Here is a 27,569-nt window from a genome sequence, read left to right as displayed (position 1 = left end):
GCAAGAGTGGAGAGGAGATTTCGAAGATGGACCGTGATGTGCTGGCTCTGAGTCGACCGAACCCCAGGGAGAAGCAGCAGGTGCATGGCCTGCAGGGAAATGCTTTTAGAGAGAAGCAAGTAATAAGGAGTGGAAAATCTAGCACAAATGTAAATGTGAGCAAAGACGGGGAAATATCAAGATTTAGGCAAGAAAAAGGTAATTGTTAACTTTTTTTTTTTTTTTTTCTGAGACGGAGTTTCGCTCTTGTTACCCAGGCTGGAGTGCAATGGCGCGATCTCGGCTCACCGCAACCTCCGCCTCCTGGGTTCAGGCAATTCTCCTGCCTCAGCCTCCTGAGTAGCTGGGATTACAGGCACGCGCCACCATGCCCAGCTAATTTTTGTATTTTTTAGTAGAGACGGGGTTTCACCATGTTGACCAGGATGGTCTCGATCTCTTGACCTCGTGATCCACCCGCCTCGGCCTCCCAAAGTGCTGGGATTATAGGCGTGAGCCACCGCGCCCGGCGGTAATTACCCTATTGAAACCACTTTTCTTAAAAGTGGTTTCAATAGGGTAATGGGAATAGAAATGATATGAACGAGAATTTAGGAGGAATGGTGATAAGCCACTGATGGGTGATGGAAGCTGTGAACATTTATAGAAAATTCAATTAAGTAATAACTAGCAGTGTTTTAGAATAACTATAATCTATCTGAACGAAATGCAACTTCTGGTAACAATTCAGGAGCAATAAATAAGAGGTATTGATAGTGCCATATTATTGCGATTGCATTGTTTCAGCAATGGTTAAAAAAGGTGTAAATCTACAGAGACTAAATGGAAACTCTTGATATACATATTTTTCTGAAGAAGGCCAAAATTTGTCTCTGAAGGTGCTTTCCATTTCAACTGAAAAAATATAAGAATTTGAACCAGACAATTTAGTAAGGCTGTTTCTGGTACACAGAATGATTTTATGCTTTATCAGTATCTGAGTCGAAACAGAAACAAAGTCCGCGGTGAGAATTCTTATTAATGATACATTCCAATACAAGACACTCTAGAAAAGCAGAACACATCAGTGTTGATACCAAAGCCTTCATAATCCAACACTTAATAGTTAGTTATTCAGATATTGCAGTTACGTACGTGGTGACGTCTCGGGATCTAGCTGCATTTATTACATAGGACACACGCTGAGCATGCCAGAGTGGATACTTACGTGGATGTAAATATGAACTGGGCAGGACATGGTGGCCCACCCCTGTAATCCCAGCACTTTGGGAGGCCGAGGTGGGCAGATCACCTGAGGTCGGGGGTTCAAGAGCAGCCTGGCCAACGTGGAGAAACCCCGTCTCTACTAAAAATACAAAGTTAGCCAGGCATGGAGGCGCATGCCTGTAATCCCAGCTACTCATGAGGCTGAGGCAGGAGAATCGCTTGAACCCAGGAGGCGGAGGTTGTGGTGAACCAAGATTGCACCATTGCACTCCAGCCTGGGCAACTAGAGCAAACCTCCTCTCCAAAAAAACAAAACAAAACAAAAAATATGGCTTGATTGATCAATGTATAGTAAATATTTACTAAGGAACTCATTAAAGTTCAGCCACTTTAATAGACCAGTAATGTTGAAATTAAACCAAATATTTTCTTTGATTTGTGAAAGAACCTTTTGTTTCTTCTTTTTTTTTTTTAAGAAATGGTACCTCGCCATGTTTGCCAGGTTGGTCTTGAATTCATGGTCTCCAGCGAGCCTCCTATCTCAATCTCCCAAAGTGCTGGGCTGCAGGTGTGAGCCACTGTGCCTGGCCTATAAGCTTTCATTTCTTCTGTGTCTCTTTTAATAAATGAAGTAAATTGTACTGTTCATTCCAACAAAAATTACCTTTTTCTGTTGTGGTTGTTTATATTGAACTATAAGCATTTGCCATACTTCATTGAACAGAAAAGTTCAAAATGGCAACACAATTGCAGTGAAACGCAAAGTTATGGTCACGCTCAATGAAGAAAGTAACCTAGAAAGATCCCCTATGTATTAGCAGGGAGGCTATATAAATATACAAATACTTGTATTTGGGGAGCATAGCTTTATGTTAAGCTAACAAAAAGTAGGCCTATTACACTACCTCAACTGAAGAAAAATTGCCATTATTTTGCTTTTGCCTTTTTCTTTTGCTTTGAATTAAAAACTGGCTTTAGAAGAGGTGAGCTTCTTTCTTAAAAATAGATATTTTTCCATAGGTGTTAGGATGAAAATATATAACACACATACTTACAAAGACTTATGATGCTGAATTTAATAAGAAAACTAAGGAAATAGATCAGAACCTTTGGAAATATGAACATCTTGTCACTAAAATATCCAGAAGGAGGCTGGGCGCAGTGACTCACTCCTGTAATCCCAGCACTTTGGTAGTCTGAGGCAGGAGGATCACGAGGTCAAGAGACAGAGACCATCCTGGCCAACATGGTGAAACCCTGTCTCAACTAAAAATACAAAAATTAGCTGGGCATGGTGGCACGTGCCTGTAGTCCCAGCTACTTGGGAGACTGAGGCAGGAGAATCACTTGAACCAGGAGGATTTTGCAGTGAGCCGGGATCCTGCCACTGCACTCCAGCCTAAGGAAAGAAGAAAGAAAGAAAGAAAGAAAGAAAGAAAGAAAGAAAGGAAGGAAGGAAGGAAGGAAGGAAGGAAGGAAAGAGAAAGAAAGAAGGAAGGAAGGAAAGGAGGGAGGGAGGGAGGGAGAGAGAAAGAAAGGAGGGAGGGAGGGAAGGAAAGAAGGGAAGGAAGGAGGGAAGGAAGGAAGGAGGAAAGGAAGGAAGGAAGGAAAAGAAAGAATCCAGGAGCCTTCAGAATCTGCACTAGGTAACTAGGTAATTGTATTTATAAAATAAACTGTCTCAACTTACATTACAAAAATAATCATCACTTCATTACATCCTAACATCTTGGAGGTTTTTATAACTTTAAAATTCCTGTGCAGTACTTGGACCAATCAGGTAAAATGCTACAAATATTATATTTAAAATTATTTTCCACTATATTTTTTTTCTGGAAAATTACTCTGTTTGCAGAATTCAAGCAGCTTTGGCTGCTTGAAATCCTGAAATCCCTTTGTGCTTTCAAAAATCACACTTCATAAAGGGCATTTATTCTACAGAATTAAAGTTTACTGAATAATAAACATACTTTAAGTGATGCAAACTGTCAAAACTCTTGAAAGTTGAAGTTGAAGCTGATAGCCCTTCAAAATTTTTGCTGCTTTGGAAAAGGAAAAGAAGCAGAATGAGAATGAATAATAAAGGCAATTTCACCTTTGAATTTCTTCATCTTTGTGTATTTGTCATAAATAACGATTTAAATATCCTCTAAGGTTAATATTTTCTGATTTGATATGAAGGTACAGAAAAAAATTAATATATTCAGGCATAATATGAGGCAACAGAGACTGAAGCATCTTATTTGTAGCAAATTTTATTTTCAAATAACCATAAAAGGTATCCAATTACTTTTCAGATTAATTTATAAGATCATGCAAAATGTAAACAGAAAGTTCCAAAAGGAAAAACCGTTCCTGACAATTCTAATATGTGAGGGAAAGGTACACAGCAATGCACACCAGGAACTTTCTACATATGGCTAATACCTGGATCTTTATTCTTGCTTGATTTTTGTCATCTTAGCACAAGATAAAACGTAATGCAAAGAAGCAAAAAATTAATCCAAGGGAAAAGAAACTTATTAATGTGATACATGATAAGGGAGGGTTAACTATATTAATATTCACAGAGAAATGTTGCAAGTAGGGAGTGATGTTAGATAAAATTATCTTATTCTGCAACACAGTCAAACGGAAATTTAGTTGTGGCATTAACGTTACTACTTACATCATATTCATAGACCTTTCCTTGAGTATCATGCACAGTTCTCAGCTTTCCCTGCCCCAACCTCATCCCCCCACCCCCACCCCACTGTCAGGGAATCTCATAAAATAAAATGCAAATCTTCCCAGAGGGCATTTAAAATAATATTTTCAGTTAGAATTATAATTTATTTTCAAAATAAAGTAAATCATACTATTATTCTGAAAAAAAAAAAAACTGTCGTGAGGGCAGAGCAGGTATTATTAAAATGTTTAAAATCAACAGCAAACCGTTTAAAAAAAAACCTTCCTAGTTTTGACATTGGCTGGAAGCAGAGGACTGCGGCTTTACATTAGAGGAGTTTTTATTTATTTTAATATTGAGAGTTGGTTCCCAATTACTAAAAACAGAAACTAGATCTAAAAGGCCAATCCAGATTTATCTATAGTGGTTTCAAAGAAAATTCAATATTTCTTCAATTTAGACTAAGTCCTACTGTGCTTATTGAATGACCTCGAGAGTACACGAACTCTCTACAAGTACAGCTAGCTTTGTTTATAACATAGCTAAAATTTAAATAGCAAAACTTCATATAAAATTAGGTGTTTATATTTATTTTTTACAACAGTATGATCCCTAATATACTCTTGAAGAGCCTAGAATGACATGATTCCAAATTTCCATTCCGGAGCTTCCCAGTTCTAATGCATTCCACCACAACACACCTTGCAGTCACACTGCAACAGAAAATGAGATGATATTTATATGTGGCTAATAAAAAATCAATACTTTGACTCCCCAAAAAGGGGTTATTATAAAGGAATGTATGGGAGATTCCACTGGGATTTTTCTAAATAAAGCTATTTATGTTTTAGGTGATGAAAAATCACCTAAGTTTTAAAAGTGTTTGCTTTGGGTCCTTTATTATGGAGTTTTAGCCTTATTTGAGGTATCAAAAACCTATCCACTACCTAGGTCAGTATTAAGGTGGCTGTTCAACCAAAGCACACAGACACTAACTCTCAGTGAAGCTTTTTGCCCAAGATCAATCTGCCAGAAGTTAGACTAATTCAGGCAATTGGGAGGTAGAAGCTATGAAAATTTAGTGCCCTGCTCTCAACTAAGAGGTCCACATTTTTCTATTCCACACTAAACAGTAAGTGTGCAGTTGCCCAGACTCAAAGACTGCTTTACATCACAGTGAAGTGCAATAGGCCTTCCAACTCTGCATCACACGCTTTCTCTTCCCACTCACATAATTAGTACTCCTTTCTATTTTTTTTTTAGTTTCAAAAACTGTGCCTGTTTCAAATTTGTATTATTTTTTTCAGATGTCTAATTTCAGTTATGTTCGTTTCCTCTCTGGTCTCTTCCTGCATCTCACATACCAGACAAATATTTAAAGGTCTGTAAAACCAGGCGAAGTTCCAAAATCCTTCTGAATGAAATTGCCATAGGTGACAGAACAGAGAAGGAAGGCAAGGCTGTAGGGCAAAGATTTGAATAAACTGGCTGGAAATGCATTGGAAAATCTATTTAAGTTGCTATAGCCGTGGATGAGGTTTCAATGAAGCATAAACATTCAAGTTACTGACAAAACCAACATGTTTCATGATCACTCGAAATAGTCTACTTGTCATGGTGACTTGCTCTTCTTTTTTTATTAGTAAGTTGCTCTCTCTCCTTTAAACTTTTTTCTTTTTAGTATTCAGGAAGTGAAAGCATTTAAGAAAACATTCAAAATTCTAAGAATATATGTAAGTGAAATATTTAATGTCTGTCATTCATAAAAGTTACATCATTTACATAGGGTTCATTTGTATATAATAAAAATTTCATCATAATGAAAAATTTTCTGGAAAGTATTTATATGTTAGTTTGTTTAACATATGCTTTGGATATACAGCTAAATAGGAATAGCTAAAAATTTATTCTTCAAATATTCCCTTTAACAATTAAAAAAACTTCATTCCTAAATATTTGTGTCTTTCCATTTGCTCCTGTGTTTGTAATAATCATATGTAACTTGAACTATGCAAAGATTGAATCTTTTTATAGTTCAGAATATATTTGTATACTTCAATAAATTTGTTCATTGCATAGCAAACATGTAAACTCACATAGGATCTATAAATTTTACCCTAGTAATCTAAAAAAGTTGCTGAAATTTTATACAATAGTCTATTCTAAGGTTTATTTTGTTGTAATTTGGGTTTGCTTTGATTTTTACTTTTAATACATGTGGCAATTGAATACAACAAATGAAAATAAGTCATGAAAAGGTAAAAACCAAGTAAGTAATTTTAACCTAGATTTACCAGAATTTAATCTCATTATGCTGTTTGTATTTTTCATTAGTATAACAAGTTGTAAATGTACTGTGCTGCCTCTTTAAGAATGTTCAAAATTAATTTCAACAGTGTGTGTTTAACATAAAGTTAACTATGTTTGCATCAAATAAATGTTTATTAATGAAAGCTATTTATCATACAAGAAACAGCAAAGATAAGTCATCATACAGAGGTGTACACTAGAGGTGACAGATGTAAAAGTGCATGCAGAGATTTCTGTTTAAAAAGGAAGTAATAAACAATAATACTAAAATTACTGGGTTTTGATCCCTATACTCTTAAATGAGTGATAGCTTTTCTTTGAATTTACAATTGGAAAATGCCATTAACAGGACTAATACACATTAGCAAGCAGGTGAAATGAATGTTTTGGACTTTATTTTACAACTATTTGTGCTTGACAAATGTGTGAAATTTTTTTCAATAATAGTTTTTTTTTCAAATATGGGGTGGGCATATTACTGCCAGGTTGCTCTGGTTTTGTACATGGTTTATCTAATTTTGTTTAAACCATATAATTTTAAGCCTTCAGTTGTGTTAGACACCATAAAGAACACAAGTTTTGTTAACATTCAGTAAATGACATTTAAGTCTCTCTCTCTCTCTCTCTCTTTTTTTTTTTTTTTGGCTCGATAAATTTTTTAATGTATGATTATCATAACCTAATAGTGTCTTTGTCTTCACTGCAGTGGATTTCCGATCAAACTTTTCCCCTTCTTTTAATACTTTAGGGAATTTTCAAACGTCGGGATGTTTGGCTGTAATGCCCCAAGATTTGTTCTCCCTGAAAAAAATCATAGTGACAATTTATTAACTACAGAGCAACTTGGCTTTTAGGGGTCTGCAATTTCTATTTAGATTTACAAATATCCATTTGTGCTCAATAGTCCTAACATAAAATCTTAATCATATTTAAGGTTTATTTCCATGCAATTACTTTATCTGCTAATTAGCCTTTTTATTCTAAAAATTGGACTGAGTCAAATCAGTGGGGCATTACTGTTATTATAAGCAAATATATTTAAAGTATTTCTAGATTGAATTACATTGCATGTGCAACAATGTGTAACATTTAATATGAATCAGAAGTCTGGAAATCTAAAAACTATTTGTATGTTTAATTTCTAAAAATTTTGTATTACCATTTGAATAGCTTTTACGTATAGATACTGGAACACACTAGTACAATGGAAACTTAAATAAAACTGATGGGAAATAAAACTCCTTAGATTCAAAATGGTTTATTCACACAAATTTAATAGGATATATCACAATTGTTTGGTCCATAAATATTTAGGGGAAATAGTTTCTATACAATGCATTTATCAATAAACAAAGAAACATGGACAATTTTGCTAGACCACTTACTGTACTATAAACACGAAGCTCAATATATAAGATTATTGAATTTATCAACTATATTTGAAAGAGTGCACAACTGCTTTCTATGACATGTTTGTCCCCTCTAACAGGATACACCATAAAAAGAGTTTCAGAAATAAGAGGTAAAACAGTACAAAACTAGTGAGGTGTCAAAAGGGCGTAAAACAGTTAATTTAACAAACAACACATATATCCTGATTTTTCACAAACTTACTTCCAAGTTATATCATAAGGCACATGGGAGAACTGAGTTATAATTAGTCTACTTAATAAAGTAGATCTATAGTACCATATATTGTTCTGTCAAAGAACAAAATTTATAAGTGTCAATATTTTACCTGTAAAAGTGTATTAATAAGATCTCAGCCTTACCAAGGTTGTTTGGTCTGGTTAGTGGTAAATGCCCAAAATGTAATAGAAATATGAAAAGTCAAGATTTAAGCTCCATAGAAGATGATAACCATACTTGCTAAATATATAATGGCAATCACACTTTTCTTCTGTTACAGTGTTAACTTATCTTCCATCATCTTTTTTAAAAAATAAGCTACTTTCTGTGCTAATTTTCTAAAGACCCTGAGCAAAAGTTACAATAATGCACTTTAATGTGGGCAGTGAACTGTCAATATGTAACCACACATTTATACAGCCAGAAGGACACCTTTAAAGTCTATTAAATAGCCACTTGGACCACCAAAGGAGATGTAAGGGGTCCAAAAAGTGGAGAATATGTGCAAAGTTATTCTTAACAATCCACCAAAGCAAGACATATATCTTGACTTCTTTTTTATTTTTATTTATTTTTTTAGGAAATCCACAATCTAATTGGTATTTAACTACAACAGAAGCGCAATAGATGAACGTTCACCACTGCCCAGACCATTCAGATTTTAGCTTAAATTAAAAGAAAAAAAATGCTACTGTAAACTAGGAAATATATTCAGATCAGCATCCACAAGGCTTCTGAGTTTATCTACTTTAAGAATAATAACTTCAAATCTCTAGTGTCAGAAAAGTTATTTTCAATACATAAGTCAACCTATGCCAAAATAAAATAAAACAAAACAAAACAAATCGTTGGTATTAGTCTACCAGGCTGGGTTTGTTTTTTATTTTTTTAACATTATTCATATAGAATGCCAGATACAATATCATGGTACAGCTGAACCAAATTATTAGAGCTATTAATTAAATTATACTGATTTTTTTTTACTTCTTAAAAAATTATATTTTGCTTATTTCCATTTTCCCTGGGAAAAAAAGTAACTTAGAAAGAATGGTTTCCAAGCTATTGTTTTTCACTTTAGGAGGTTAAAAGTATGAAATGTCAAAATCTATGTGGAGTTTTCATGGATACACAGGGAGCTTAAGTATTTTTCAAATGCTGAAAAACAACTAAGTAAAAAGTTTTTTGAGTTCCACATCCCTAAGAGAAGGAAAAGTCACATTCCTATAATAGACCTCCCACCTAATTAATCATTACTATTTAAAATGTCTATATTCCTCACTTAAATTAACAGTTTTGGTAAGAAATAAAAATACTCAAAACAAGTTTTCAGTTTTAAATTTTTTAAATGTAATGTTTTCAAAATTCCATAATCACACGTACAATTGCAAGATTTAAAAATTAACTATTTAATTATCTGGTTCTTTATTAACCTAATAATCATTTAACTGGGAATATGATTATTTGCCAATAATAATACCACCTTTTTTTTTCTTCGAGATTCTGGAAATAAGTAACATATAATTTTAAGAGGCACTTATTAGAATTATTCAAAAACTCTCCTTACCAACTGAAAGACCTAATTAATTTAAAAAAAAATCCAAATACACTTTATAGACAAAATATATTCACTTAAAGGAGACAATACTGTAAACTCATTTGCCAAGTGGCTGCAGATGCTACACACCAAGCTGTTATTTTTATTCCCCAAATATCTTGTGGGTTAGAAGAAAAAAAAAAAAAGTCTTGTAAATAATAAAATAATAATAATAATAAAAAGAAGAGGAAGAATAAAAAAAAAAAAAAAAAAAAAAACCAATGTTAGAAAAGGTTCGTTAAGGTAGTTTGTGAGGGGCTTCCGGATTCGTGGCTGTCCATGTTAGAGGTCACGGCTGTCACTACAGTGATAGTGGGATTGGTCAGGTCTGTTAAAGTGGTCGCAGTGCCGGGTGGAGTGAGAGCTCCGCTGTCTGCTGAGGGCGGGGCCGGAAGCGACGTGCCATCAGCTTTATCAACACCCCCATTCTCCTGCCGCAAAAGGTTCCTTCTGAATTTGGCTCGTGCGTTTTGGAACCAAACCTGCAAACCAATCCCAATTGATTTCTTTACCGATGTTCATTTTTATATTTCTTTTCTTTCTCTCTCACTTTTTCTTTTTTTCTTTCTTTTCCTTTCTTTCTTTTCTTTTTTTATATATGTCTCTCCTTTTAAATATAATTGTGATTTTTTTGGGGAGGAAAGGGGCTTTTTTTTTCCTTTCTTTTAAAACAGAGTTATTCAAGTAACACTACGGATTTATTCTGTCTCAACTGCACTTATTCCACTCTCTCGCATTAACAAGTGCCACTTGGAACAACTGATGCTTATGTGGGTATACCATGGAAATGAACACATGGTGATAAAGCGGGGGAAATGCAGCGTGATTCCTCAACTGTTATCTTTTGAGAAGGGGAGGAAGCAGGGCCATTGAAACTATGGCAAAGTAAGAATCACTCATATGAAATGAACATCCCTGAAACAGACTTCAAGCCATTCGTGAGCCTAACACATGGTGAAGATTCTTCACATAGGAAGGGCCACAGACGTCAAACAGCCTGAAACTGTTTAGCAGAATTTAACATGCCTGCTATTTGCCACCAAGAAGTGAGAGAAGATCACAGGCACAGCAACCTATTATAATTTCAGTAGTTATATGTTCTTGCCATGATAAGTTTAGGAAATCAATCGGACAGCAGAACTAACTCCCAGTATTTTGTTTTTAATTATGGTTTGTTAAGGCAGGAAAATACTTGCTCCAATTGGTTGCTGAAACACTAACCATATTTTTTGGCTTTTCAGGAGTGGAAAAAATGATCCACCTGAAGTTGGAAGGTGAGTGAGGCTGCCAAAAGTTTGCTGAGTTAAGACAGCACCAACAGGTCCCTCTCAAGTCTGTGCACTGAGCATAATATTAATGGAAATCCATAGAGCCACAGCCTGTGCCAATAACATCACTTGCATTTGCACAGCAGTGAGCTGTGCAGCCTTTGGAGGGCCCATGTCCACATATGCAGAGATAATGTGGCTGTATTTAAAAGACCGTGGGTCGCTGGGCACCCTCCAAGAAGCCCTAGCAAAATCTCAGTACACCCTCTAGGGAGACAGGTAAGATAAACTGGTAAGAAGCAATATAGATAGGGAAGAGCACTATTTTCACTGGCAACGGGAAGGGAAATGTAGGCACAGTCAATGATGGACGTGTCTTACCTGCAAAACTCTTTTGGTCAGGCCTGTTTTCTGGGCAAGCTGCTTGAGGTCCTTGGCATCTGGGTTGTGGTTGATGGCAAAGTAGGATTTCATGGTCCGGAGCTGGTGGTGCTTGAAGGAGGTTCGCATGCGCTTGGTCTTCTGCGAGGGTGGATAAGGCTGCTGGTCCCGGTCCAAGTGGTCTGCCTCATTCTCATTACAACCTGTTGCAGTAACAGTGAACAAAACAACTGCTCAGTGGAAATTCTTGCATTCGCTGACACGATGGCAGGCTGTATGACACTGCTATGGTAATAAAGCAGCAGTGAAAAAGGCTGTCAACCCAATTATGAAGAGTATCTAAACAAAAAGAAAGAAGATCATTGCTAAAGTAAGCCAAACTCATCTGTTAATGTAGATACAACCAAAGTTTATGTAACAGAAAAATATTAATGCAATCCTCTCTTTGGCTTAATGGTTGCTAGAAGAATTTGAGAATATGAAGAAACCCTAAGTGGTAAAGTGGGAGTGAGAGAGACCTACGAGAGAGGAAGAAACCCTTTTCTAACACAGTTGTGAGTACCAGCTCCCCACTGCCCACACTCACAGTGCTTTAAGACCCTACCTGAGACACACTGTCTGAAGGTATTGTTTTTTTGTCATGAGGAGTAAAGAAAAAAGTATTACCACTTTCTCGAGTCTGAAAGTTTCTGAGAGTCCAACAACTAAGGAAGCATCTAGGTCAGTTCTAATGGTTAGCCTTTTCTCATATTGCTGGAGCTCTCTCAGTCAGGAAAAGGAGAGAAAAGGCTGAAAAGGGGGAGAAGTTAGAAATTTAAAATTTGTGAATTTCTTACGTAAACATAAGAATATTATTTGTTTCAGCTTTTAGCTATGACTGGTTAACACAGGGCTATACCAGAAAGAAAATATTTTTCCCCTGGAGTGATTTTAATAAATATTTCCGAAAGAGAATGAGCCCAGACTTGTCTTCACATGGTTCATGCCTGAAGCGCTCCCCACAGCTCACAGTTGAGAGACACTGATGGTGCTTATTTCTAGGCTCAGATCTTAGTCTTTTTTGCTCCAGATGTGTGCGAGTGGGATGTGAGCTGTGCCCCTGGCTGGCCTGGCAGAGTGAGGGCGGCATTTTCTCTCCTCTTACAAAGACTTGCTCAGCACCCAGGGCAAAACAACCCAGTCTTTGAAACCAGCCAGAAAGTCATTATCCCCAGGATGTAAAGCTGCACATTTAAAGGGTCATTTCCAAGAATCTACTGGCTCTGCATAGGAAATACAATTGCAAAATGAAAACATTTTTGTGAAATATTTACTGATTCAGCCAACTTCACAAATTAAAGAGCATGGCAGTTTATTTTTTTCTTTAAACCCTTCCATCAGATAGTTATCTGATATAAATTTAGATCTGATCATCCTGTCTTGTACTGCTTTATAATAAAAGATGTAAATCCATCCTGATCATGTCATTCCAGGGAGAAGGAAACCTGAATCTTAAAAATGGGAGACATCCCTTAATATGAGCTCTTCCAATCTGCTTAACGAAGTATTGTCTGCCTGCTAGATAGAGTTAGAATTACTTTTTAAAAACTATTCAGCAAATCAGCATGTTTACAGAAATACGTATGTTTTATAGTCATCAACCAAGAGGTCAACCACGTATAAAACTCACTTAACAAGAAATTCCTAATATAAAAAGACTAGGCACAAACAAATGCCTCCTTTGTTTGTATTTCCATAAGACGAGTAAGCAGGAGGACACACTTGGCAAAAGAGCAGGTGAGTTCATTGGGGGAAACGATTATACCATATTCACCTTTGGATTGATTCCCTGAGTCAAACACAGGGGCAGGAGCTCAAGAAGCATTCGATCAAGATGTTGGGCCCTTTGTTCATCAGTAAAATTACAAGTGAGTATTAATGCAAAGTTAAATCAACTTGCAGCGGAATCTAAGTCAGATATATACATTCAAATGTGAAACATAGGCTTCTTAAACTCCACCAGAAAGAGTACCATATATCCAGAGATAACAGAAAGAGTATGCATTACATTTTATCCTATTTCGGCCCAGTGGGGATATGTCAAGTTCAAATATTCTACAGAATTGCACTTTCATACCCTCAAATGGATGAAACAGCATCTCTATGACCTACTATAAAACTATACTTGTCTCCAGTAAACTGAGCCATATTTCATAACCAGATTATACATATACCCACAAAAAATAGTCAAAGAGGCATACATTAGTCATTGGAGGGTTCTTCAAGTAAGATTTCTTTTCTATCATATGTAACATGTAATCTTTCCTGAACAACACATCAAATTGAATTTTACACTTGGGACAGAAGACTTGGTGTTTAAATAATCCCCTTAGCCATCTTTCCCCCTACTCCATACCAGGGTAATATATAAAAATGAATATGACTCCCAACCTGACTATGTAATCATTAGTTCTTAAAATGAAGTTTATGAAAAATAGTTGTGCAATTTGATGAAATTGCTTCCCTGAATAAGCATTCTATATCCATTATTGCTGATTAAAAACTCAGCAGAGTACTTCAGTGTGTTAAATACAGTTATAGCCTCTGTTTCCACATAAAATAATCCAATGTGTAAGGAGATGGCTCGTTGGGTCTTTATTAAACAGACATTACTATATGTGATTTTCCTGTGACTGTTATCTCATGTTATGCAACTTAATAGAGAAACGTATTTCTTCTACAGAATAACGGTGCATTATCTGATATTATTTATGCTTAACTACACATGCATTATGTAAACTTGCAAATGACCATGTGTCTCCAAGGCCTGTTTCTAAAGCCATAGGGGATTCCCCCACTCCCCGAATTATGAGATGAAATGATAACTCTTAAAACTGTCTTCAACATCTGCCTGTAAGTTCACATCCAGTATTATAAAGTTAATGAGAAGGTCTAAGTATTTGATCTCCAGTCACTTATGCAGTGGTCAGCCACCCTCAAGTGAGTGTCTGCTGTGACCGCATGTAACCTTCTGAGAATTAACTGATTCCTGGAAGACCACTAGGGGTCAGTGCCAGGCTAATTTAACCACCAGGAGCCTTCAAAGTTTGAATAGGAAGAAAGGACCTAAGGAAAGGATATTTTGAGAAGCGGCAAAACTTTAATCTCTCAATTAATGTTTAAATTACACAAATAAGAGCTTCCTATCCTGAACTAAATCTTCTTCTCATCCTGGAGGGCTTTATTTCAAGCTAGCATTTCAGGTAAACTTCCCTCGTCTCTTTCCAAAATATCTGCCTGATTAATTTGCACAGAGAGATAAACAAAACTAGGAACATCCTCATTAAAAGACATTTGCCCTATGTCAAGAACTAGCTGGTCTTTGCCAAGTTTCACAACTTCTCTGAGATTCTTTGAATCACAAACATGTTTTCTGCACATTTTTTAAAACATATCATTGTGTAAATCATACTTGGTTTAGTATCAACCTTACCCTTCATGAGACTTGTTTGCATTTAATGAGAGATGGCAGATAAAATCCAAAGGCGGCTAAAATAATGAATTAAAACTGGATTAGCTTTATTTTTTATGTTTTAACATATGTTGAATTTGCTGAAGGGTTTCTTTCCCTAGTTCTGTAGCAAAGTGGCATTAGATTCATAAGCACTGTTTTAAATGATAGGCTGATTTCTGGTCAGGCATCTTCAAACCAATTCCCATAGATAATTTTAACCTGATCTTTAAAATATATATACTATTTACTAGTATCTCTGGGAAAAGTACAGAAAGGATGGAGTAGATGTTAACTAAGAGGCATCCAGTTTGTAGTGGTGGGAGGTACAAAGTTGGATTAAGGGGGCCTCAGCAATTTTTCCCTCCTTTGGGAGCAAGACAAAAGCAACCTTCTCTTCAACTTGTAGCAGCATTAATTTGCAAACTAAAGACCTAAGTGGCTCAGAAGGAGACTTGTATTCTTCTTAAAAATGCATTTGTACTCTCTAGTTATCTTCAGAGAAGTAAAAGAATCTAAATTCTACTGTTCTTAAAGCTCTTTGGATCTGTCTAACATGAAGATCCAAGGCAAAATCAAATTTAGCTAATTAGATTAAATAAACAATCGGTAAGTCAGGCTTGCCCACTGTTGGGCTAGAAATCCTCACCCTTCTGGATTTTATCTGGGCCGAGAGAGCCCTTCTTTCACAAAACTCCATCCATAGTTGTACATGAGTGGCTCTCTCTCTCTCTCTCTCTCTCTCTCTCTCTCTCTCTCTCTCATTAGGGCCTTGGTGAGTGGCTTGAGATTCCAATGTCATCTTCTATTAATAAAGAACAATTAGTGCCCTGCCTGCCCTGCCCCGGGGACCATGCATCAAAGAAGATGAAGTAAGCCTACTGGGCAAAGTGGCCCCTAACCAAATCTCCTGCCCCAGCACAGCAGGGGCCCGTGTGAGGGCACGGCCACTACCAAGGGTTGGCAAAACCCGGGGCTTTGCCTGCTGCCCTCGCACAGACTGACCGACCCCAGCGAGATTTGCAGTGAGTCGGCAGGTCCTTTTCCTTCCGTCCAGCGACCCTGGCTTGAACCCCCCCGGGGCAAGTGCTGCTGCACAGCGTTCCCCATTCTCCCCGAAAGGCCACCCGCTCTGCTTGCCCACAAAGAATTCTCCTCTTCAGTTAGATTAGGCGGTAGAGAACCCCAGGAGAGAACCTAAGGGAGGTCTGAGGAAGCGGCCGCTCATCCTGTGTGGGTTCCCCTGAAAACTCCAAACTCAGAGCAGGACTCTTAGCTCCAGATTCACACTGGCTGTGTGATCTTGGGCCAGTCACTTAACTGGCTGGACACTGCTTTACCACTGACTAGCAACGTCAGGCATCATACCAGGCCCTGGGAACTGAAGAGAAAAACAGGCAGGATCCCGTGCTCTGGGGTGCCCATGTTTGGTATCTGGAGCGTTTGTGGTAATAGAGTGGGGTTGCCATAATAGTCGTCAAGGTCTCTTCCAACAGAATGGTTTCCCCTGTCCTGAGTGTCAGTCTGCTGAGATTCTCAGCCAGGTCTGGACCAGGGCACTGAAAGTCCTTAGGGCTCCCAAAAAGTTAGCCAGGGCTTTCTGAAACCTCTTTTCCAGTGACTGGGACTCAAGAAGAGCTTCTCTTCTGCTCAGAGTTAGATTATCATCTGTAGGGTCGATCACCATCCTCATCTGGAGAATGAGAAGTGGGGACAGGCTACCAAGAGTGGGAAACTGGTGCATGTGAGAGATTGACACATGATAGGTGTGTCCCCCAAAGCAAGGAAGAATGTGTTCTTGACTTGCCTTTAATGAAGAGAGAGGTGATTGAGTATACATGAATGGCCTGAGATACCATTAAGCCTCCTCAGGGGCCTGACCTGAAGGTTCTTTCAGTTTGCCAGGGATCTGGATGTCTGGATGGTCTATCACACTGGGAATGAGACGGCTGGATGAATATCCTGACTTAGGAAAGAGACAGACCAGCTCAGCTGTGGAGAGTGATTTCCACCCCTACAGCGGCCTTTTGCCAAGATCAGGGATTAGGTTTTTCAACACTCTTGCCAACTGTGTTCCCGATTAACTTTGGGCTGGTGACCACAGCCTCTGACCCCTCTAGACAGACTGGGGTTGGGCTCTGAAGATTTTTTTTTCCTTCAGTATTTAGGAAACCTCCTCCAAGATCTATAATTTGGCCTCCACAAAGGAATTGCCCTGGGGCTGTTTTGCTCCAACTGGGAGCCAGAAACTAATGGGCTCATTAACTAATGGGCAACAAGGATTTGGCTCTGCCTGTTTGGGGGAAGTCACTACAGCCCCATGGTTATGAATGTGTTTTTTTGCCACCACCTAAATAAAGTGCTGCCTCTGCCTCCCTTCCCCCTCCTTCTCCCTCTCTCCCTTCCTTCAGAGTGAGAGGGAGTTGTAGTGAGAACAGAGGCACTGGGCAAAACACCCTCTTGCAGCAAGACCTTGGATGGGGAAGGAGCTCTACGAATTTTCCTCGGGGAAACTGAGGCCGGGACTGAGCTAGGGGTGAGGGTAGGGGGCACACCTGAGTTGTAATTGACGATGTCCACTCCCAGCGCTGGGCTCTTCCGCTTCCGGGGCCGCCCCTTCTGCACGGTGCCCGTACCGTTGAAGTAAGGCAGGGCCAGGCCGCCGCTCTTGGCCGCCAGCTCCGTGTAGCTCAGCTGCGGTGGATACTCTCCTTGCAAGAGGGTCTCGAAGTGGGCGCGGCAGTACACGAGGCTGTCCTTCATGCCGAAATGGTCGCCCGTGGTCAGAGTCTTGTTGCAAGTGGAGCAGGTGAAGCAGCTCAGGTGGTACACAGAGTCTCGGGCGCGCATGACCATCTCCGAGGCGGAAATGCCAAGGTGGCAGCGGGCACATCTCTGCACAGAGAACCTTCTGGAAGGAAACAGTTGAGTCAGGGCGCTAGTTGAAGCAAGGCAGAGCCATCTCCCACCCGCGACGCCTGGGCTTTGTCTGCAGTGGCCTGAGACTGAGACCTGGGAGGGTTCCAGGAGGACAGGACAATGGGCATTAATTTTATTTGCTCATCGACCTTTTCCAATGAACCAAGACAAAGGATCCTTACATGAAAGTCAGAAAAATCGGGCAACTAATCCTTAGTTTTCTTCTCTATAAAGTGAAAATTTAAAAATTAAAAATTAAAAGCAAACCAGCACTAGCTAACTCATAGAACTAGAATATTAAATTGCAATGCCAAGTAAAAACACTTACTCAATTACAAAATATTCTGTGAATGAAAGAAGATATAATTATTCCTGGATGTGCAAGTGTGCGGGAAAGCATGCGGACACAGTTCTGGAAAATGACAATTTTGTAGAGTTCAGGTTGTTATTTTTTAACCACTTCTCTTGCTCGGGCTGAGAGCGGAGCTAGGTCACCTGCACATAGTCCTGTCTTTCTCAATCCAGAAACATAACAGAAGAATCAATAAAGACGCCTGCCGCTGAGTTTTCTCTCCAATCTGGCGGACATGGTTGTAACTCACGATAAAAGGAACTCGGAACTGAGTGGCTTGGGTTTTGGCAATGGCATGTATTCCTTGTCATAGTCATTTACAAAGTCTCCTGCCACCTGCAAAAAGCTAATTCTCTGTTGCTGCTTCCCGGGCCACTAGTTCAGTTTCAAGGCGCAGAACTTGCCCAATTCGTAGCAAGCGGAAAACAAAAACCCATTCAAGTCTCGGTCGACGGAGACCATGTCAATTTACTCTTCCCCAGATTCCCCCAAGTTCCACCAGCCAAGCTGAGAAGTGATGGGAGAGCGTGGTATTCGCTGATAATGCGCTAGACCTTGAATGTCTCTCCCACCCATCCTTACCGCCGGTCAGGGGGAGGGCAGCTTAAAGGCACGTGCAGTGGGTTTCCCTGGTCTCCGAAATGATAACCGCACCCGGAATGGGGCAAAAGGTGGGGGACTGAGAGGGGATTCCGGGCTCAGACAGATGGACCCGCCAGAGGTGTAGTCGGGTGTAAGAAGTGGGGGTGTATAGGGGAGTACCTGTAGTAATCCTCCTTGCAGTAAATGCTACCGTCCTTGGCAAAGCAGGTCAGCTCGGACTCAAGGGCCAGCTTACATTCACAGCACTTCAGGCATCTCAGATGCCACTGTTTGTCCACAGCCAGCAGGTAGTACCTGTCCGAGATCTTGCCCCCGCAGCCGGCGCACAGAGCGGGCTTCTCCGGGCTGAGCGGGGGCATGCCCTGCAAAGCAAGCACACCGCAAGGCTGAGAAGGGCGCGCGGTGTCGCCGCAGGACGCGGGGTTCTCCCCCAGGCAGAGCGATCCCAGGGTGTGCACGGAGCGCGGCAGGGGCCAGGGGCCACTGCACAAAGGCAGACGTCAGGGGGAAAACATTTGTCATTTCTCCCTTTGCGGCTTGCTCGCTTTCCTCCGTGTCTGCTTGAACCTGCGTTCGCGTCCTCCCGGGACTATTAACCTCAAAACATCTCGGCCATCCGGAGCCTCGCTTAAAAGGGACTGGGAGATTTTGACTATAGTTTGGTGATAGTTTCCTAATTCAAATAATTACAAGCTAAGAATTGTGGCTTTCGACGCACACAAAATAAAGCAACCGAAATGATTGGGGAGGGAAAGGAAATCTGAAACAGCACAGGTTATTTTTAAACAAACAATATTATAATTCGATTTCTCTAAATTCTTATAAGCAGAATTGAAATCAAAAGCAAAAGGGAGATTATTGGACCTGTGCTCATAACTTGTTCGACACTGTTTTGATTGAGATATATTTGGCAGACTCTGCTGTTCCCTAATTTTCAGGGCTATCGGTCCCGTTCCCAATAAGGGTGTAAAGTGGCTGTTCCCAAAGAGGGTCCGTTGTCCAGTCCCCTCTGTACGGTCCCCTCTTTCCCTAGCAGCAACAGGCATACTGAGACCTTTGTCTTGAAAATCTGTTTAGTGCCCAAGTTAAGCTTCCCTCCTGGGTCCCCACTGACCCGACTGAGGACGGTAAGTCCCACCTTGAGGACCCCAGAGCCGCTGCAAAATTTGGGTTTGGGTTTATTTGTTTTTACACGTAATGACCAGAAAAAGGGAAAAGATGTTAACCTCCCGACACTTCCCTCAAGACCAGCAGAAATGGGTTGAACTTCCCCCAAGAAATTTCAGAGGGCCTGCAAAAATAAAAGTTAGCCCCTTACTCCGACCAGGGGCGCCGGCACTGAATGAGGGTTACAAACATAGACACGTTCATCAGTTGGGTTACCTAGCCGGACCCAAAATCCCGCTGAGAGGCTAGAGCAGTCTCCTGATTGATTAGTTTCGGCTACAAGTCTTAGTGTGGTACCAAAGGATCTACACAGCTATGTTTTGCTGAAATCATTTCCGGAGACTTCTGTAGTTTCCCCCCTCCCGTTAGTAACCTGGTAAGGGAAGCAGTTAGATAAAGTAAATGGTTTTCTTTATTAAGAGGACATGACTTGATTATTATGGATAGTAGAAACAGTGGTAGTTGATTAGCTTGTTTAAGGGTTATAAAGTTCATGAGTTTCTACTGGGCGCGCTCCTCCGTAAGTTTTATTTGATTTCCCCCTAGACATGACACCCGCCCGGCCCCGGCGCTAAACATAGTGCCGTCTCGATAGAGGGACTGAGTCGGGATGCCAGAACCCATAAAAATCTCTCGGTTAGGGTCGCCAGCCCCGAGCTTCCGGAGAACTGGAAGTGACCCAGTGGCGTCCGAATCTACTCCAAAGGTCTGGTCATCAGGCCCAGAGGCTAAGGCCACCTGGGCTTCTGCTTGGCTAGAACGCCGCGGCAGCGCGCAGTCCTCCTACAGCTTGCGCCCAGCTTGCCCTCGGAGCTGCGGATCCTCGCCGGGGAGGCGCCCGCCCCGGAATCGAGGAACCTCGGGGTCTGTAGAAGAGAACGCCCCCACCGCCCCACTCCTCCTCCCAGCTCCTCTCCCTGCTCTTTCGGAATCGGCTGCGATAGAGGATAGCCAGCTAGTGCAGACATTTCAATCAGAAAAAGGGACCGTTTCTTAGCCCTGCAGACCTAAGTGGACGGGAGAAAATTCACCCGCCAGCCTCAAGCAGATGTCTCCACGATCCGCCGCCCCCGACCTCCACCGGCCAGGCTGTCGGCTTGGTTTAACCGAGGGCGCAGGGGTGCCAGGCTACCGCCGCGGCGGAGCCCTTCCTTACCGCGTCGCGGCCGTTGAGCTGGGCGCCTTTGGCCAGACGGGCCTCAGTCTTGGATCTGCGCTCCATCTCCTCCATGATGCCTTGGATGTGGCCTCCGGAGATCCCGTGGAAGAGCATGGCTGGGGGGCGGAAAGGACACGAGTTGTCTTCTGCTCGGCACCCCACTATTTCCATATACACACGCCTGGGGCTCTCAGCTCATCCGAGTGAAGGAGGCTAGGGACCCGAGAGGGCTGCGCTATGGGAGCGCAGAGACGCCCGGGGACGGAGGGAAAGAGGGAGAGAGAGGAGGAGAAGAAAGAGACCGAGTGGAAATCCGTCTGCTTGGGGGGCCGGGGAAGAAGCAAAAAGAAGTGGAAATTGGGGGAGGGGGGAAGTTCAGCAGCTCCCTGAAGGAGAGATGTGCAGAAAACAAACAAACACGGGCGGAGGGGAAAAGAGGCGTAGAAGGCGAATCTTACTGCTCTGAGAGATCGAGTTACTAATGGGAAACAACTGCAGCGGGGGGAGGAAAACAAAATCTGGTGAAGAAAGAAAATAGTTTTGAACACAAAGAAAGAAAAAGAAGTGCTATTTTCAGTGTTCCCTGGCTGCTTGCAAGTTCCCAGTGCCTGTAGGTTGGGTTGGGGACTGCTCCTGCCTGAGCTGTGTCCAATTTGTTAAGAGACTAAAGCCAGCCCATTTTTGATAATTTAGTAGGAGGAGTTCTCTCCCCGGAGCTGCCACGGATTTTTATTCAGACAACAAAGACCTGTCATACTCCTCTCAACCCCCTGGTGATGGGCAAGCAGGACAAACATTACAAAGGGGTGGGGGTATAGAGAGCGGGGAGGCAGGAGGAGGGGGCATTTACCTCCACACACACACACACACACACACACACACACACACACCCTTCCAAGAGTTCCCAGCAGTCATGTTTTAAAGGGGAAAAGGAGCTCTTCTTGTCTCCGCCCTGGTGCAGGAGGCCTAGAACTCGCCTATCTGATCCGAGTTCAAGATCAGACCTTGGCTCAGGACACACAGAATATCAACTCCACGCTTTGGGTTTCCTCCTGCGGACTTTTTCATCCCCAGACTACAGGAGTGTCACCCGAAATACATAAATACTGAGCTGAAATGTAAGCACTTTACCAAAGTGGAAATAATGCTGGTTCCTCTCCTCCCCATCCCATCTTCCTCAACCAGCTTTTTAAAAGCAGCTGTCTGGCAATTCATCCCTTTGGCTCACCTTCTTGAGGGCCCGAGACCCTACTAGGTGCTGGCTTCTTCCAAAGTGAAAAGGTCGTTTGGAGCATCTCCATTTCTCAGGGTTACTTTTGGCAAAACAATTTTCTTGGAGAAAATCAGAGTGTAGAGGACAGAGCAGGGACCTGCACACATAGGTATGCAGCTGCGTCTTGGGCGTAGGGCGGCTTATTCTCTTCCCTGGTTCAGGTTGGAAGGAAAGCTGCCTGAGATTCTGATATCTCATTTGAAACTTGCCAATGTGGGCAGCGACTTGGGGACTCCCGGGAGCTTGGCGCCTGACCCAGCAGGACTGGGCGCTAGCCCCATCGCGTGCTGCTCCCACTACCCTGGCAGGACAGGGGACTTGTAAAACTGGGCGCACCCGCCCACGCCGAAGGGTGTGAAAGGGGCTCTTTGCCGTGGAGGAGGGGAAGGTGAGAACTGACAAGCAGAATGGCAGACCTGCTCCTCACAAGAGGTGGGATTGTTCTGTCGCCCTCTGTTCCCGGTAGCGGCGGCCCCTCCCCGGCCCCATTAAAAAGTGTCCACAATACTCTGATATTGTCGATTCATTCAAACGGCCGGAGGCCCCCTAGGGGTCCGAAGCGCAGCGCGGCGGCAGGAACCAACGCGGCTTTACCCAGAGAGGAGGACGCGCGGGCCGCTCTCGGCTCCTTTCGTTCCCGTCGTCAGCCTGCGTTCGCCACTGCTTCCTGCCGCCTTTCCCGGGACTGCGGTGCCTGTGTCCTGGCACATCCTAGAAACCTCAGAGGGGCCGCCGGGCCGCACACCCGCTTCCCTCTGCCCGGGGGAGCCCGACAGGGAACTGTGGCCAAAGCTAGAAAGACGACGGGAGAGAAGCCAGGGAGAGAGGGAGAGAGGGAGCAAGGGAGGGAGGGAAGAAAAAAGGAAGGGAGAAGATGAGGAAAGGGGGAAGGAAGGAAGGCAGGAATAAAGTGAGGGAGGAAACGGCCCCTGGTGCAGCAGCCTGACTTCCTGTCCCAAAGCGTTGCCTTCTGAGGCTGCTGGAGTGGCCTCTTCCATGAAACTCAAGACTCCACTGCTTCCCCTCCTTTTTTCTCAGGGTCAAAAATAATGTTATTTGCAGACTGGACGCAGTTTAGATCCTCCGGGTGCCAGAATACAGCTCATAAAGCACAATTTCACACAAAAATGAAGCCAATCAAGTGAACTAAGCTGGAGACATCCCCCTCCTCCTTACTTTGGCAGCTATACCTGACAGCAGGGCTGCTATTTACTGTAAGTAATGTAATTAGCCCCTTTGGATGGGAATCAATGAGCTTTTCAAACCCACGTGCACACAAGAAGGGCCCTGAGGAGGGGCTGGGGGCAGCAGTCCTTTCAGAGACAGCAGGTCCTCTCACAAAGGGGCAGATTGCCTTCACACAAGTCAGAGGCTAAACTGACTCAGAGCTGGAGGAGGAGGGGGAGAAGGAGAAGGAGGAGGAGGAGGAGGAGGAGTCTCTGAGAAGTCCCCTCAGTCAGTTCACCCAAGGAAGCTTCAAGCAAAAAGTTAAACACAGGACCTCAACCTACTTTGTTTAACTACTTCGTGCTAAACCCTCTCCCAGCCCCAAAATGGGGGTGTTTGAAATTAGCTTTGGTTCTTGTTGCATATTGTCCTGCTCAGCAAAATCAACGACAAAGAACCCAAGAATGCCACTGCTTTCTTGCAAGAGATAAAGCTTTGGAGACGGCATGCAGGGAAAGTTAAACAACACCAGGAAAAAGCCAGAACTTAGTCTCCAGGGAAGCCAAACACGGAAGTCCTGTAAGCCCTCCAATCATCCATTCATTCTTCTATTCCACACATATTCGTTAATCATCTAGGTACAGGAATGGCAGAACACCTTCTGCAATCAGTTTCCAAGTTGAAGCCTGCTCTTATAAAACCCAAGTTATAAGTTCCTGTATCCAGTGGCATTTGCTACTTCCCGTAAAGAAGCAGACTGCCAGGATTCTTCCTTCTCAGTGAATGCAGGAAATCTGGAGAAAGCTGGGGGTGGGGCGGGGGCCCGCTGGAGTTTGGGAGGTCCTTGTTAGCTCTGAGGAAATAGGTCCCAGTGGGTCCAGCCCTGCCTCCTCCCATAGCTCCTAAGGAGGAAGTCCACGAAGGATGGGAAGGAATGCCCTCAAATTGGGTGTGCGACCCAGGGTGTTCTACTCTTTTTGTCTTCGTGTCCCCAAGACAGATTGCCTAAGAGCTCCCTCCACTCCTCATTCTCAAAGGACTTTAATTAAGCGCTTTAAATAAGGAGAGCATCTTTGTAGCTCTGCCTCCTTTCACCTCTCCAGCAGAGGGACTGAGGCTGGCGGCTGGGGACAAAACAAACGTGTTCTCCCTTCTCCCAATTCTAGGCTGAATGGCCCGCAAGTGTTCTATAAAAATCTGGGAGTTCACTTTTTCTGTTCCTGGGGCTGAGCCCCCCGGCTCACTCGATGGGACAGGTGCATGTGGCTCTCTCGCGCCTGCCTCGGGGATAGGATCTCAAGTCTCCTCTGAATTCAAAGCTCTCCCAGGAATAATGGGGCAGGCCCCTCCACCAGCACTGCTTTTCCTCACAACCAAGCACAGGCAGTCCACTAAGCTTTCTTTCCTTTCTATTCTGACATCATCCATCCCGCTGCTGCTGCCGCTTTTAGGAAAGTGGACCGCTGAACTCTAGCGGAGCACAGTACTTGGAACTGGGAGTTCGGGATCCTAGAAACTCAATGAAGGTCAAGAAGACCGCAGCGCCCTTGACCCGGGGCAAGCAGGTCCACATGGGCAAAGAACCCGAGCCCAGTAGAACTCCCCAGTGGGGAGGAAAGGGAAGGTAAACCCACGGGACAGTTAGGGTTGAGAGTGAGGAAGTGACCCAACAAATGTGCATCTTTTGAGAGCAAAGGCGACTTAAGATCTTTTTCTTCCTGAATTCTGGAGGTCATGATTCTGTGCCTGTAGTTTGCTCTGTAAAGAAGCAGGCATTACCTTTCCTCCAGACCTGGTTAAGCTGGTTGAGGAGCCCCTTTGGTCTGAAAGCTGCAGCTCTTAAAACGGTATCCAGCTTCTGGCACTGTCCTGAGCACCCCAAGGCCCAGCGAAACGCCAGTGCCATCCTGAGGCTGGGAACCATGCGTTCAGCGCCCTGCCACCTGGCCCTGGATGCCCGGGCTGCACTGGATGGAAGGTGAGCGGATGTCGGGGACGCGCTGGGGCCTTTCTCCTGACAGTGGAGACCGCGATTCTCTATATGCAAAACTTCCCCCTACCCTGAGGTTGGCAGGTTCATACCGGGGCTGCTACACGGGTGTACTTCTGATCCAGTCCTATTCCAGGGAGTCTCCCTCAAGACAAATGGGAGTGAGCCAAGCAGAGCTGGGACAGGGGAGCTCGGCTGCCTGGAAAGGGGGACCCAAGGCCACGCTCCAGCTGCGCACCCCTGCCAGCCTCTCGCTGGGCGCTACTCCCCGGCCAAGGCCCTGCTCTTTCGCGCGTTTCTCTGCCTACCCTCACCCTTTGCGACTAAAAAGCCTCTCTCCCGCTTTTGCTTCCTTCAAACCTCTGTCCTCTGTAGCCCCTGGGTTCTTCCCCAAAGGGGCCGCCGCCAAGCCATGCTTCTGAAATCTGATGCCCTTTTACCTGAGATGTGTTGCGCCGCCTGCCCTCCTCTCCCCAGAAATAAAAGGAGAAGTCCCGCACGGTGTCCGCTGAGATCAGGGGCAGAAACGGCTGCGCTGGGTTAGGACTGAACAACAACAACAAAATGTGGGTGAAGCTAGTTTCCAGTTACGCCCTACACGGGCCAGAAACGGTGTCTTTTAGCCCCCCGCCCCCACCGTTCCATTCCTTCCAAGAAAAAGACATGTCCCTTGCGCCACTGACTACTGGAGGATCAGTGGAACCAGGACCTCCGCCTGGCGCCCGGGACCCTGATCCTGAGGAAAGTCAAAGGCAGTCAAAGAGAAAGGCAAAAGGAGGGAGACTAAGGTTTGAGGAGTCCTATGAGGACTCTGAAAGAGAATGTGTATTTTTAAGCCTACGAAGAGCGGTGTAATTTTTAGGACAAACACACACTCCTTTTCCTTCCACCCAACGAAGGCGCGCACACGCACAGACACTCACATGATACACGCACTGGCCCAAGGGGTAGAGAACATCAGAAGGAACCTGGCGCATAACTCACCTGCCTCTAGAGTGGTACCGTTCAGCATTCTTAGAGGAAAAGGAGTGGATCACGCCGTAATGGTGGTTGCACTGGCAGAGAAAAGCCGCGCGTCAGCCCGGCGGTACGGCCAGGCTTCCCCAAGCACCTCCCAGCCGGTGGGGCGCGTCCAAACCGCTCCTCCTGCGGAGACCTCAGGTAGGGACACAGCTTGGAGCAAAGCCGGCCCTTCTTCGGGTAGGCTCCCAAGACGTCCCTGGAACTCCTGGCCGTCCGGGCGCGCTCCGAGGGCAGAAAGCTGCTCGGACTAAAACATCTTCATCAGGGTCTTACCTTGAGGTCCGATGTCAGACGTTTCCCCCACAAGAACTCGGTTCTCGGCAAGGAAAGGCGGGAGGTGGCTGCCAGAGGTGCGGGCCAGTCCCCGCGTCTCGCTGAGTGTCCCTCTGTTAATCCAAAAAAATAAATAAAGCGTTGGAAGAAAATTAATTTCTCCCTCCTCTCTCTCCGCCACCCCGTTGGAATTGATCTGATTCCCTCACCTCTGACCCTCAGCTCTCTCCACCTGCCTTTTATTTTCTGTTTATGCTTCCAGATCTGGAGGGGGAGGAGGAAAGGGTGGGCAGAGGGCACAGACGCGGGCCGGTGCCCAGAGAAACGCTCTGAGGCTGCGTTCAGCCCTACCAGACTCTCAATAATCAGAGGAGGTGTTAATGGAGGACTCTGCGGTAACTGAACCTCGTAAAGCCCAGAGCGTCCAGCGACTGGGACGCAGCGGGGGGGCTGGAGTCCCGCGGAGCGCCCTGGGCTCCCGGCCCCCCAGCCAGCCTTTGCCTCCCTGCAGCTTGTACCTAAAAGATGCTGCCGCCAGCTGCTGACTGCATAGACGGTGAATGGGCGGTAGCTCCTGCAGGGAAACTAGGCTAAGCCATTGATTGTTCACCCACCGCGTCTCCGCCTTCCCCTCCTGGTCCCTCCCTCACTCTCCGCGCTCCCGGGCTGGGTATCAGGAACCCAGCACTCTGGGGAGTATTCTGCGCTCAAGGTCGGCGTTCGCCACGGGGTCAACAAGAGAGCCTGGGCATCTCTTCCTCCCAGGCCCCGGCCAGGGGATGAGGGTGATGATTAAGCTTCAGGGAGAAAACCCGCACTTGCACCCTGGCAGGCAAGGGTTCGAGGGGAAGCAGCCAGACCTGGGACGGGGCGGAGGCCACTTTACCTGGTCTCAGGTTCCTGAGGGGCTGCGTTGCCCCGGGCGCAGTCAGGCCGCGGGAAAGTGGAGGGAGAGCCGGGAAGCTGGGCCTCGGGCCAATTATTTACCCATTCCCCCACCCGGTGCGCCCCTCACTGTCGGAGATGGGGAGGCGGGGGATTACAGCAAGGCTCCTGCGCCGGTGGGGAGGAGAGTATGAGCAGTGAGATTGGCTGCT

At 43.9% G+C, this 27,569-nt stretch overlaps 1 protein-coding gene across 5 annotated transcripts; it reads right to left on the bottom strand.

Annotated features, from left to right (window-relative positions):
• Positions 1-6,193: 6,193 nt before the first annotated feature.
• LHX9 (LIM homeobox 9) lies at positions 6,194-26,236 on the bottom strand. 5 transcript variants are annotated; one of them, XM_064360184.1, is made up of 6 exons: positions 26,161-26,236; positions 20,744-20,862; positions 18,580-18,782; positions 17,102-17,457; positions 11,057-11,259; positions 6,194-6,985 (listed from the first exon to the last, which is right to left on the bottom strand). In XM_064360184.1, exons 1-6 carry the CDS (start codon positions 26,186-26,188, stop codon positions 6,929-6,931), a joined length of 966 nt encoding a protein of 321 aa, XP_064216254.1. In that variant the 5' UTR covers positions 26,189-26,236; the 3' UTR covers positions 6,194-6,928. The 5 variants fall into 5 exon arrangements, with proteins under 5 accessions (XP_064216254.1, XP_064216253.1, XP_012314638.1 ...); XM_064360183.1 differs by lacking the exon at positions 26,161-26,236 and adding an exon at positions 21,975-22,650; XM_012459215.2 differs by lacking the exon at positions 6,194-6,985 and adding an exon at positions 9,632-9,889.
• Positions 26,237-27,569: the final 1,333 nt, after the last annotated feature.

Source organism: Aotus nancymaae, unplaced genomic scaffold (genome assembly GCF_030222135.1).
Source record: "Aotus nancymaae isolate 86718 unplaced genomic scaffold, 86718_ANA_hifiasm-v0.15.2.pri h1tg000039l, whole genome shotgun sequence".
In the NCBI taxonomy this organism is placed as follows: Eukaryota; Metazoa; Chordata; class Mammalia; order Primates; family Aotidae; genus Aotus; species Aotus nancymaae.
The sequence above is the reverse complement of the archived record's forward strand: the minus strand, read 5'-3'. Positions and strand labels throughout refer to the sequence as shown.